Raw genomic sequence first — 14,046 nt, 5'->3', positions numbered from 1 at the left:
GCAACGGGTGCTGGCCATGCAGTGCTAGAAACACGAAGCTACTCTTATTGCAAGAGTTGAGTGGTCGTAATATCAGGAATGGGTAGTCGATTTACTCCGAGAAGTTAACTGGCCCAGAATTGGGAGTATAGAACGCACGCAGCAGGACACGAGCTGCCATCGAGCTTATGCACAGCTGAGCCGTTTTTTTTATGCGACCGAAGAAAAAAAAATTCTTTCGGGCATGCTGCTTTCCAAGCGGGGAGCGCCGATGATGCTTGTCAGCACGTCGGTGGTCGTGGGCGCCATGTAATCAGTATATTCAAATAGGATCTCAGTACCAACGTGGTTGCCACCTTATAGTGACGACTTGTGTGCCCGGACCGTAAGAAGGCGTGTGCAGGACAAACCTTTAGGACGTGGTTAGAACATTACCGCCGGGAAGAACTGTACAGGCGTGAGACATACTTGCCACTCTTGGCTGGATTTCTCTGGCAACTAATTGGGGAACACCGACTACTTTTGAGATCAAAGAGTGAAAGGGTTGAGCAAACACAAAGAGGATAGTTAAAAGGCGATCTACGAGCCCAATTCCAGACACAACTGAAGAGGGTCGACCATGGTGGGTTGCATTTGTAAGCACACGATCTCGGCGAGGGAAGGCAAGAAGAACAGACGCTACGAAGACTGCTCCAAACCGTGCCAAGGACTGGACGCGTCGGATACCAAAAGTGAACAAGCCCGTGTGGTGCATGCTGCTGGCACGAGTCCCGGGAGAAGAAACACCCAGGACCCACATCGTCATACTCACGGGGACGGCTTCGTGTGCCCAGGGAAGAAACCATTTCGGTCCAGCTACCTCCCCCCCACCCCCCCCCCTTTTTTAACGAGCCTACCTGTGTAAAGTCCCGTACCAGCATTCTCTTTCCCTCTCTCAACTCGCCACAAAGCAACACCGCTTGTCACGTCGACTCGGCTGTCAAGTGACGCGTGCCGATGAAGCGTCGAACGCCGCCGGACGTGTCGCGTCAAGCGGTGTTTGAAAAGCATTCGTTGACAACTTTTCAAGGGCTGTAGCCGTGTGAAGCGGTCAAGGCCGCCCGGCTGAAAGATAAAATCAAACGCGGAGAAAGAAGACAGTTCTCGAATGTCAACAGTTTGACGTCTACTACGCGAGTGACGGGGGAGCTAGGACGATTTGGAGGCACGCTGAACAAAGACGCGGGAAACAAGGCACAGTTAGGATCGATTATGGGCGAACTGCGCGACAGAGGTCTTTGAAGTGGCGCGATCAGTGCTGGTGACGCCTAAGCACGGTGGCTGTCAAAATATACACACATTGTTGGCGCACTAGAATAGTGCACCGCTTTGTGAACGATGGCCGAGCACTGGTGCCCAGAAAGCGTATTACAAAACGATAAGCAAATTGACCGAACCCTCACAAGTGTAATGGGCACAGCAATGAGGACGTAGTTAAGAATATCCAGTGGAATATCGACCGTTGAACATTGATATTCTTCGAATCAGAACCAATACCGCTGGTATGACTCAGTAACAGTTAGCCAGCGGCAGCATGAGTTAGAAAAAACCTCCGAGGCTGTCAAAATACCTCGAGAGCAGTGCACTAGAAACATCGCTATGCAAGCCATCCCGCCTCCACAGTGTGTTGGCGATAAGCGAGCAATAGCGGGCACGCGACCGGATAAGATTGCGGTGATCTGATAAGTCGTATAGTGCATCCGTTGACACAGCGCCATACAAACTGCACAGCCGATGATGGAAGCAGCACTGAATGAAGTACGTCATCGAAACCGTCAAAGTGTAGTAGCAAATCAAAGCCCACTGCACGAAGCATTTCGACAAACAAAAAATAATTAAGCCAGGAAAACAGGGGACCGGCAGGGGGCAGAGAAGTCCGTTGCTTGTCAGACGGCAACGCTTTTTGTAGATGGGGGGTGGGTGTGGCAGCTCACTCCAAATGACAGGCACTAAACACGTTAACATTCATGAAGAAAAACAGAAAACCGCTAGCACAATGAAACTGCAGGTCACAGAGGAGTCGCCAGACTGTTACGAATTACACAAACTACACTGCGTAATAAATGAACACCTTACGGAATCAAAGCCAGTAATCTGCGGGTAAGAACCGCGTCTGAACGAATAAAGCAAATAAAAATTTTAAAAAAATTAACACTTGAGAAACCCGAAGCTCACATTCATTTCGCTAAAAAAATTGCGGCAATTACCATAAACGCCGCCACTAATTTACATAGAGTCAAGCCGTTCATCTACAAGGGAACGATAAACAAAAGAAAAAAATATAAACGGAACATTCTAACAGTACGCACCATTGTCTTGGCGAACGACGGGGGCTGCACGCAGTTCACAGAGAAATAGGAGGAAGGTTAAGCGGCAGTGCTCTGTGCCTCACAGCCGACGAGTTCAACGAACACGGAGGGAGCGCGCAGACGGCAGCACAAATGCGAGCACTGCCAAGGACTGACGAACGGTGCCGCGCCGGCCCCCGTTTTAAGACTCCGGACGATGGGGCGCTGCCGGGGGTAGAGGGAAAGGGAAACACCCCGCCGCCCGGCCAATGGGAGGGGGCGATGGACGTGACGTCACCCCCTTTCCTCCTCTGCTTAAACCAGACAAGTATGCGGGGGTGGAATGGGGGGGGGGGGGGGGAGGCGTGAAAAAAAGAACTAGCAACAATGGGAATGAAGACGCAGTAGGTGTGGGTCATTATCACGAGGTATTTGTTGCCCCGACATTTTCCTTTTTTTTTTGTCGCTGAATCTAACCCTTGCCCATTCTTTGGGAATGGAAGCAAAAACAAAACGGAATTTTTGGGACTAGAGCATTGCACCATCACCGGTCACTATACACAATGCGGATAAGACGAGAGAACCTGGACGCCCCAAAAATGCGACTTTGCCGACTCGCTTGCGCAACAGGCAATATCTGCGCTATAACCGATCCGCCCCGAATCCCCAGGAAGCCAGGGCTTCCTGAGTAATGTATTTTCAGAATATACCGTGCAGCTGCTGGCGGTGCTAATTAGTGGCAGTGCATTGGAATACAACAGTTCGCGTTTCATCAACTCGCGACGTCATTTAAGGGCGAAAAATGTTGTGCGCCCAGCGGCAGCGGATCAACTGCTGCCGAGCACCGCTATAGGTCGCAGGTTCGAATCTCGCTCAGGGGAAGGGAAGCGAGAAGTTTGCTCGTACGCTGAGACATATATCGGTGGTCCATATTCAGCAAGCCACGGTGTTGAAATCGAACCGGAGCAGTTGAGTTAGGCGTCCTCCAAATGCATCTTTAGAATGCAAAATAATCGAATAACATATCTTTCCCTCCCATCTAAGTACAAGTTTATTCGCGGAAACTTTGCTACATGCCGCTTACATCGAACATAATGTCCTGCTGTGTAGCACGCGGTTCCGTAATCCGCGCATTCTTTAAAGAGGAAACCGAAAATGACCCGCCGCGGTGGCTCAGTGGTTAGTGCGCTCGACTACTGATCCGGAGTTCCCGGGTTCCAACCCGACCGCGGCGGCTGCGTTTTTATGGAGGCAAAACGCTAAGGCGCCCGTGTGCTGTGCGATGTCAGTGCACGTTAAAGATCCCCAGGTGGTCGAAATTATGCCGGAGCCCTCCACTACGGCACCTATTTCTCTTTCTTCTTTCACTCCCTCCTTCATCCCTTCCCTTACGGCGTGGTTCAGGTGTCCAACGATATATGAGACAGATACTGCGCCATTTCCTTTCCCCCCCCAAAAAAAACCAATTATTAAACGCTAGCGCTCGTACACATTAAAATTTGCTGGCTAATTCGAGGGCTCTTCCTTTAATCACTAAATGCCTTTTCTTTCTGCACTTTCACACAAAAAATTATGAGCAAATTAATAATTAAGTTAGTTCAAACCTAATCACTCCATTTTGCATCAAGACCATATCTGGCTATTTTTTCTTCTTGCGAATGTTCACCCCCCCCCCCCCTTTTTTTTTGCACTTGGGTAAAACATGGCTGACGCAGCACAGAGACTGACTGAAGATCTTAACTGGAGAGACCTTTGTCGCTCAACGGACACAATATGACTGACGACAATGACGATGAAGCACCTATAACTATCTGTGCCACTGCCCACTGTTATCCCCTGGATGCCATTACCGGAACTGAACTAATAAAAAATACATTTAAAAATCGATCACTCATCGCCTGCGACGTGAGAAGATAAAAAAATCTAAATGCAAAAATAAACACCGCACGACTGGGATGAATTGAATAGCTCTGACAGCACGTGTACTCCCTGGCCATTAATCGCGGCGAGACACCGTTCAGGACGAGCCGATGGCGTCAACGACAGATAAGGAAAGAAATTCCGGGTACGCCGGCATGAAGCAGATCATTCTGCGCCTTCGGTTTCCCTGGATACGTCGCCAGCCAAAGATGGAAGAACAAAAAATCCATTCGCGATGCTGAACATGAATTTTAAACTTTAAAATCAAAGTTTATAGAACGTTTACAAAGCGCTGTTGCTTCCTGCATCGGTTACCAGCTCATCCGCATTTAGATATCTTTATACACGCTGGTTCTTCCTCCCGCTCCACTTTAGTCCGACATGCAGTGTGCTTAACTTAAGGTCGACGCAGCGAGCCATGGAAAGAAAAATGATAGGTGTAACGTTAGAAGACCAGAAGCGGGCAGAGTGGGTGAGGGAACAAACGCGGGTTAATGACATCCTAGTAGAAATCAAGAGGAAGAAATGGGCTTGGGCAGGGCATGTAATGCGAAGGCAAGCGTAGCAGGGGGCGGCAGAAGATTAGGTGGGCGGATGAGATAAAGACGTTTGCAGGCATATGGTGGACGCAAGGACAGGGTTAATTGGAGAGGCATGGGAGAGGCCTTTGCCATGCAGTAGGTGTAGTCAGGCTGATGATGATGATGACGCAATGTGCTGTCGTCATTGCACTGAATAAACTATTACCTGGCAGTCAAACAGCTTTCAGTTACCTTCAACCACACACGACCCGCGGTAGGGTTTTGGATGAACGTTATTTCGTAGTGTCACGAGGGATTCACGTATACTGGCGCGAACTTCAGCAGCGTCAGCATGCCTCCCCCCCCCTCTCTTCACTTTCAACCTATAGCATAACACTAATAGCGATAGATCTCATTACCGCGGTACGTTTTTTTTTTTTTGCCAATGCATATACCTTATGACTACGAAGGTAGGGATGCTCCTCTGCCATACAACGGAGTTGTTTATATCGAATGTACTTCACATCGCAAAAAAAGCAACAAAAATGCGCTCGCCAATAACCATGACCGCATAAACTACAAACCCCCTCTGTTTCCCCTCCCCCCCCCCCCCCCCCGAAAAAAAAAACACCTCTCTTCCGGTATATTTCCCCATATTAAACCAACACATAGGAGAACAACAACTGCAGCTACTACGTGGATCTCCTCCGGTGGCCCGAAAACAATGAGAAATAAACAAAACACGAAGTACCCCCACTGCTGTAGGGGAAGTCAATATATGGCGTGACGTCACTTCAATGTCGCCCGCTAGTATTCCACGCCGCCCGGAGTGCGCCTATTACGTCACCCCCACCCCGAAGCGAAGCTACCCAGCCGAATCGACGGGGCTTCTGCTGCAAGTCAAAAGCTCCCGACCGCACATGCTACAATCGAGAGAGGGCTTCTTCCCTCTCTGCCTTCGCTGTCTCCAAAACGCCACAACACCCGGCTCATCATAGCTCTTGTTGTTGGTGGTCCCAGTCTGGAAACAGCCGGGCAGGCTAATCAGAGTTGGCAGTTGCAATGCGCCTCACCCATCCCTCCGGCTCCTTCCACCCTCCTCGACCTCGAAAAAATGCACCACGTCTTGTTCCGTGCAGTGCTATGAAAGAATATGTGCACAGGGATGAGTGAACCAAATCGAAGGAATTCACCATGTCCTATTCCGTACAGTGCTACGAAAGAATAGGTGCGCATGGGAAGAATGACAGAACAAACTCGCCGGATGATGGAGAACAATCGTCGACTTCTAGCCCTTGCGCCGCTAAGTCACTTTTGTAACGAATGAAATCTAGTGCTCGAAATGAACAGCCGGACTGAAACTAAAAAGGAACCTTGGAAAACATTCAAAGGGTCACTCGCGAATTAGCGTACGCTGAATTTGTGAACCAATTGTCAGGTCGTACAAGTTTGCTTTCATCATTAAAACTGTAACCTTTGCATCGACGCCTCCTACGTCTTGACACACAAGAGAGCAGTATCTGTAAATGATTAAACACACGAATTCTCAGCTCATCCCGAACGGTCTGCACTTCTGCCCTCTCTAAAGCAAAGTATATAGCAGTACGTTCGATACATTCTTAAGTATGCGATGTTTCCCGCAGCTTGCCAAAACGAAGCTGTGCAGTCAGGGACAGATGTGCCTAGACTGCGTACTCCGTACACGAAGCCCATAGCTCTATTGGCAGCCGGCTGGGGACCACACTTATGCAAGTGAACGAACAGGATTTTAGCTTTCACCTCCACCAGTGTGGTCCTCCAGCCTTTCACAGAACACGCGGTCTAGATGCTTTTCTCTTCTACTGCACATCATAGGCTACGAGAGGAGCCGTCCCGGAGGGCTCCCCCATTAACTTCCGACCACCTCCAGGTCCTTTGACGTGTGTCGACACCGCACAACGCACATACTGACCACTACATTCGAAAGGCAACACGGGAAAGACAGGAGACGGCTCCACCACCGTGCGTCCAGTTATGTTCCTTCTCGCTGTGCTTTACTCTGTAGTGCGCAGGTCACAACATCCGTGCCATTCGAGTCAGCAAGAACTCGCCAACAGTACCGCATTGTTCACAGCGGTGCCGGTGAGACGGGTGTGGTCCACCCAGAGCTGGCAGCGGCGTATGGTGAACGGGAGGCGAGTGGTGCAAAGCCACCCACCCTTTTGGGTGACGCGAGCGGAAGCCCTGAGGGCTGCCTGCTGCACGAGCTAGAGCAGACCAGGGAGAGGGGGGCGGAAGAGCCATGTGGCGCACGCCGAAAGGACCGCGGCCCACGGCAGAAGCGCCGGTCCAAGCCGCCACGCATGCACGGTCCAGAAAGGGCGAAGACCGCCCAATTATAGCCTCCGCGCCGCAGACCGTCTGTGTGGTACAACGGGACCCGGCGGCACCGTTGGGAGAGAAGGCGAGAGAGGGAGAGAGAGAGAGAAGTTCAAGAGCAAGCGATGTGTCGGTGTCTCTTTTTTTTGCGGGGCGCCAGGACACAGCCCGGTGCACGCGAATCGCTACGACTGCCGTGTGCGGGCCTTGTCCAGGAGCCGATTATAAAAAGACCACGGTGCCCACACGAGACAGGCGCCAAAGAGGAGACGAAAGACAAAAGACGTCCCCGCTGCTCCGTCTTATCCTTCCGTGTGTGCTGTGCGCCCATGTGTTTTGCATTAAGCTATTGCTATCGCCACTTCTGATCATGACGTACAGTCTCTGTGAAAAGTCTTGAGGCCAACAGTTCTGCTTCAGGGGCTTCGCTTTACTTAGCGCTCAAAATCAAGCTGTCAGGCCTGACGACTTAAGACGAACGGCACGCCAAACGACCGCGAGAGGAAGCAAGACTGTTAAAAGTCAAATAGCTGCTCTGGTGTATACTGTGAGCTGTACAGGCAAACTCCAAAAAGCATATACGATGACCGTGTTCTTTCAGTGTACCGACCAGAGGTGGGCATTTGACCTCAAAAATCTGGACCTAACCTCAACCTCAAAAAGAATTTCCCGACCTCGCTCAACCTCAACCTCATCAGTGGAGGTTGAGGTCTCCTTAGACGCCCTCACCTACCTCTTCCTGGGCCACTGCTGACCTCACTCAACCTCACCTCAACCTCAAATGGTGAGGTTGAGGTCGGCTGCTCGACCTCAGAAAACCGACGGAAAACAAAACAATAAGCGATTAAGAAGTTTTTCAGTCAACAAAATCTGAGAATTCTGTGAGACAGGAAAGCCAACATGATGATGGTGTTATTTAATAAGGTGTGTACAGACACTATTCATGTGCACGCAATAGGAGAAGCTTATAATCTGGGATGAACCCTCAGAGAGTATATGGCCTGCGGGCAGGGGTGTCCCATACGCGGTTACCACCAGTACGTCGGTGAGTACTTTATATGTGAGTCAATACTTGGCAACCTGCTTCGTGTATACTTGTTCGTATTGGAAGCCTCTCGCTCATTCAAGCACGAACCGACAATTCACAAACACAGACCTTCTACCCCATCTACCAGAAATTGGGAGGAGGGGGGAGGTATTCGCGATACTCTTTTAAGCTTTAGAATAGTTACCGAATATAAAGAATCTGGTTGTCAATGTACTTTCCAATGCGACGGTTATGCAGACGCATTTCAGTATATTTCGATTTTCTAGCTCTATCCGGCAGAGCGAGAATGCTTTCTTCAGTGCTCTGTATGTTGCCTACTAAAACACTTAACAAGCTGCAACTGTAGTACACCAACACAGGCACGTTGTATTTGTCTTTGTAGAAGCGAGCGGCTTCTTTTATTAATACGAAAGCACTAGATGGCTCACTTTCAAGGTCATATCCGCAAAAAAGTGTCCGCAAGAAACGGCGCCATGTGACGTCACGAGCCAACGAGTCACGCGACGAAGATGACGTCACATACATGCTAATTAATATAATTAGCTAATGCTAAGGCTAATTAGTACAATTCATGATGACACCATGTGAGTATGACGTCATACCAGGTCACGTGACAGCGATGTAATGTTCCATCAAACCTAGTCACATGACGACGCTGTAATATGACACTAAAACAGAAGCTAACAACAGCGTGTCCCATTAAGCGCCATTTTAGAAGGTTTGAAACAGCGACTCAGCAGCACAGCGCGAGCATGTAATCAGTTCCATTCATACATCCTCATAAAAAAAAAAAAGGAATCGGCTACCAAATGACCATATATTCATTATAGTTTTGCATTTTTTCGCCGCTGCAATACCGCTATGCTGTGCGGTGTTTCGGCATAATAAGTGAATTTCCGAGAAGGAACAAGGAACCGGAGACCAAAAGGAAGGTTATTGGGAAGGATAGAAAGGTGAAATTATATTTGCATCTGCTTGCATTACGGAACGGGAACATACAGAATTAGTGTGAGATTCGAAAGGGGAAGTCACCGATCAAAAGCTTCGACGGTGTTATACAGATTTTCCTGGCTTCGTTCTCTTTTCTTCGAATCAGGATGTGTCATTGTTAGGAACCACCTGAATCACATTCTCTCACCTGGGCCGACTACTCCAGTTTCTGTTAAGTCAGCTTGTAATGTACAGCAGAATCCGCTTTATTCGACTGCAAGGCAAGGGCCATGAGGTCAGCGCCGGCAACGATCATGAACACGAAGCAGTCTTGCTGGGGCCATCCGCGCGTCGACAAATTTATTGCGTGCTGGTTGGACTGAACTTATTTGTTTGCGGCATCAAACAAAGCTACCGCGAGTCAACGTGAGTTACGTGCTTTGCACGCTCCCCGGGAGTTTCAGCAGACCGGTAGGCAGCCGGGTGCTACGCCAGCGGGGCAAGGGGGAGGGAGAGTGGCGTGCTGTGACAGTACCACTCCTTCCGGGAAGACCAGAGGGGTGCGTCTTCCTGCAGGCTCGGACTAAACGGACGTTACGGCGCAGCACCGGAAGCTAAGAGGGAACTGTGGCATCCGGTTGCCCAAACAGGGGAAGCCGAACACAAAACGTCATTGCATGAACACTGCGGCGGTGCTCTGCCACTCCGCTTCGGAAGCTGCACTCGTCGGAGTAAGACGTGGCAACTGCATAAAGTCTCGACATCAAAATTTCGAACCCACTGAATGACGACCTCACTCAACCTCAAACTCAAGCGTGAGGTTGAGGTCTGGTTTGCTGACCTCACTCAGAAAATTTCGAGCCGTCGCCGACCTCACCTCAACCTCACCTCACGACGTGAGGTTGAGGTCATTTTGAGGTTGAGGTCGACCTCATGAGGCTGCGCACCTCTGGTACCGACAAGGACGACAGTGCCTACATACAGGTGATTTCAGGATATGCACATTGTTAGTGGTATAGTAGACTTAACGGCCGGCAGTTAAATTCAGCCGCAAAACACCCGCATCCCTGACGACCAAAGTCTCCAATTTAGATTTGTCGAGACAATGATGGACAATCAAGGGGAGGTACCAGCGGGCTAGCTGGTTCCTATACCAACCTCTGCACACATGCGTTATTCTGCCCCGTTAAAATGCTTTCCGTGCCCCGTGTTTTTTTTTTCTTGCTTTTCCGCCGATTGTTCCACCCAATCTTTTTTTATATGGAGGAAAAACGCTAAAGCGCCCGTGTACTGTGCGATGTCAGTGCACGTTAAAGATCCCCAGGTGGTTAAAGATCCCCCAAAACCAATTATTATTATTAATTTTTATTATTATTATTATTCCACCATTTTGAACAGTACCTTGACGCACGGTTTTCCTTTTCCTTGCTCAACCTATAAATTGCCGTCTCTGTCTATAAACCTGAGTTGATAGCAGCACTTCTGTCATCTAGTGTGGTCCTGGTTTTGCACTGCTTTTACTCAAGTATAAGGGACAAATTCAATCCAGACTCAATATTCGAACCTTCCCAGCCACAAACGGTAATAGCCGCCGCGGTGGCTCAATGGTTATGGCGCTCGGCTGCTGACCCGAAAGACGCGGGTTCGATTCCGGCCGCGGCGGTCGAATTTCGATGAAGTCGAAATTCTAGAGGCCCGCGTACTCTGCGATGTCAGTGCACGCTAAGGAACCCCAGGTGGTCGAAATTTCCGGAGCCCTCCCTTACGGCGTCCCTCAAAGCCTGAGTCGCTTTAGGACATTAAAACTCCATAAACCAAACTAAACCAAACATGAGGGTAACAAGTTCAGATGCACTCCCAAACGTCCGCTTCTCAGTGTTGTTGCCACACGCCTGTGAAGAGTGTTCACCGAGAAGACTCAATCAATGGATCGACAGGTCCTCCGTTTATCAATCACAACGCGACTGGTCTCGAACTTGGCTTCAATCTGGGAAACCCCCGCGATGGTCAAAGGAGTTTCTTCGTTCATCAGCTGACCGGCCGGCGCATATAGTCAGTTGCATGCAGAACCCCACGCGAAAAAAACAACTACATGACTCAGAGACAACGGCTTGCTGATCGAGGCAGACCCCAGTCTCAGATAATAGCGAGACAAAGGGAAGACCCGATAACCGCGTCCAATACCGCGCACGTCGTGCCAGCATTTCGACCATTGTCCTCCCAAGAATGCATCCGAAGTCCAAAGAAATAAAAAACAAAAGCATGCGCATTGAGACAAAGCTTTTAAAAAAATTAAGCATCCGCCCCCACCTGTCTTTTATATGACAAATAAAGGGAACAACACATTGTCGAGCATTATTTTTGTTTCAGCGGCTTCAGGTTCAGATGTATCCAGAGCAGTATAGGGATACATGTCCGTGGTGCGGGGCAACCCCCACGTTACATCATACCACATGGGAATGTACACACAATGTAGCGTTCCGAAATAATAAAGACCCAAATGCGGAGCAGTGGGAGGACCGGCTGACCAGCAGCCAGCTTAAGGTCCGAAGGGACCTAGTGAGCCACGCATGCCGGATGGCCAGGGACAGTGGTGCCTTGGACTAGGGGCGCCAACCACGCTCAGCCTGGAAGACATCGGCAGTCTCCGGGCACGCAACCAAACCTCTCAATTGGAACAATAAAGTTTACTCTCTCTCTCAGCCAGTTTCTGCATCGCACATGCATATTCTTTGGGCACTGGCAGTGCCACGCTAAAGCGGATATCGCTACCTTTTATTTATTTTGCAGGGCATTGGCATTGCACAGCAAACGGCCGTTTGATCGCTTAGCCGTCATCAAAAATGGAGAGTACACGTGTATAAGCACCGCCTTAGGGATATGACGCAATAGTTTAGTGGGTTAGGCTTGCTATTCTGAGCTTAGGTTGACACCTTTGAACGCATTTTTCGTTTTCTTTAATTGTTTCAATTTATTGATAAATTACTCATTGAATGTTCTTAATTGCCACCATCAAGCATTGGCTTTTCATTCTGATCCATTTGACACCCCCTTTTAGAATTTGTTTTATTTCTTTAAATAATCAATTAATTACAATGATTTTTTTAAGTAGTAAGCGCCTATCCCACACCAATCAATCATCAATCACTAGAACCACAAATTACCATGATGCGATTTGTTTTACGCAGCCACCTATTATAGGTCGGCGGTTCGAATCCCTGCCGCGAGCTAGGCTCCAACTTAACTAGTAAGTTTATGCTGCCCGAATGACTGACGCAGCCCCCCGAATATTTCCGCCCCGCGGTGCCGACTACGCCGCCGGCTTTACGACCGGACGAGCCATGGCACCGTATACGCTGTCGCGTAAGATACCGTACGGCAGCTTCAGCTGGGATTCGATCCCGCGACATCTTGCTCAGCAGTCGAACGCGGCAGCCACTGGCTCACTACGGGGGAGGTGCAGTGTGCTTCAGTCGTACGATACTGCAGACTAAGATTCGGTGGCGCTAATTTCCACGAAGCACGAAAAAATTGCACCGGATACTTAAGCTCCGCCTTGAGGGTATGACGGGTAGCGTTAATGGGGGGGGGGGGGGGGCGGTAAATTCTCACATATGCGGGGATTGGTCATTCTTGATTTTACACTCGCAGATCCCTGAGAGTCCTCATATATTCCACCCCAGGCGTAGTGGTGCAGCGGTTAAGCGATGCGCCACTGCCCTCGATGGCAGGTGCTGCCACCGGTGGGACTTGTGCGACCCAGGTTGCTCAATTCCCGAGCAACCTCTTGCGACCAATCATTAATGTAGCTGCCACCTGCCACGGTGGTCAGTTCGCTCACAATCCGGCGGGCAGGTTGCGATGACGCCACAAGGTCACGTGACCTGTACGGCCCACTTTGGTAGCTTCTCCGGGGATTTTTCTCTCACAACGTCTGCGACGCCGGATTTTCTGCCATACGGGAGCCTTAACGTTTTCGCGTTTAAATGACAGCGATGGAAGAGGGACTAAACACGCGCCACAACGAAGGCATGCACAGGCCGTTCCATCGCGTCTCCTATCTTCCAGTACTTGCCCTTCCTCATGCTTCCACTTCAAAAACTGAACAAACAAGAAGGAATTGCAGACTCAGGAAAAACTAGCAGCGGAGGCATTCGGCCGGAGATGCGAGCGCGATAACCAAGCCTCCTTATCGGGCGGTCAGTATAAGATCTTGCAGAGGCTGCGTTTCTTCGACACCGTGCAACGCGATAACAGGAAACCCCGCCCGACCCGCCGCGGTGGCTCAGTGGTTAGGCGCTCGGCTAGTGATCCGGAGTACCTGGGTTCGAACCCGACCGCGGCGGCTGCGTTTTTATGGAGGCAAAATGCTAAGGCGCCCGTGTGCTGTGCGATGTCAGTGCACGTTAAAGATCCCCAGGTGGTCGAAATTATTCCGGAGCCCTCCACTACGGCACCTCTCCCTTCCTTTCTTCTTTCACTTCTTTATCCCTTCCCTTACGGCGCGGTTCAGGTGTCCGCCGATATGAGATAGATATTGCGCCATTTCCTTTTCCCCAAAACCAATTATTATTAATAACCCCGCCCGAGACTTCCCACAGGGCGTAAGCCGGAGCATCTACAAGGGTCAGACAGTGTCCAGTCTTCATTTTTATTTAGGATTCCCCCACTTCGCTTCTAACTAAACCCCAATGCCCACTGTTAAATCTGCGGATCCTCCGCACCCTACCTCTTAGCCTAAAGAAAACCGCACATAATTTATTGTCTTAAACCTTGCCGGCAGCTGCGCAAGTATTAGTATACGTTCAAGAACAACTGCGGACAAAAAAGTTTTACTCTTTCACAATGTTTGAAAAAGAAAGCTCTTTTGGAACAGCTTGGTCTCCGCAATACACGAGATTATTGGCTAGTCCAATATATTCAGGGGATACGCCAAGGGGAAGGTTTCATTCAAGGGAGTAAT

General features: G+C 49.8%; 1 protein-coding gene across 2 annotated transcripts in view; it reads right to left on the bottom strand.

Annotated features, from left to right (window-relative positions):
* Positions 1-14,046, bottom strand: part of LOC144104437 (uncharacterized) — a 135,050-nt gene that overhangs the window by 11,383 nt on the left and 109,621 nt on the right. The window contains exon 1 of one of the 2 annotated variants that reach the window (XM_077637426.1): positions 2,328-2,483. The exons of the other annotated variant lie outside the window; for it this stretch is intronic. Coding sequence (XP_077493552.1) covers positions 2,328-2,330 — 3 coding nt within the window. The 5' untranslated portion in view covers positions 2,331-2,483. Of the gene's footprint in view, positions 1-2,327; positions 2,484-14,046 lie in introns of those variants that run through there. 2 annotated transcript variants of the gene reach the window in all.

This window comes from Amblyomma americanum, chromosome 9, assembly GCF_052857255.1.
Source record: "Amblyomma americanum isolate KBUSLIRL-KWMA chromosome 9, ASM5285725v1, whole genome shotgun sequence".
In the NCBI taxonomy this organism is placed as follows: Eukaryota; Metazoa; Arthropoda; class Arachnida; order Ixodida; family Ixodidae; genus Amblyomma; species Amblyomma americanum.
This window is presented reverse-complemented; position numbering and strand designations above follow the sequence as displayed.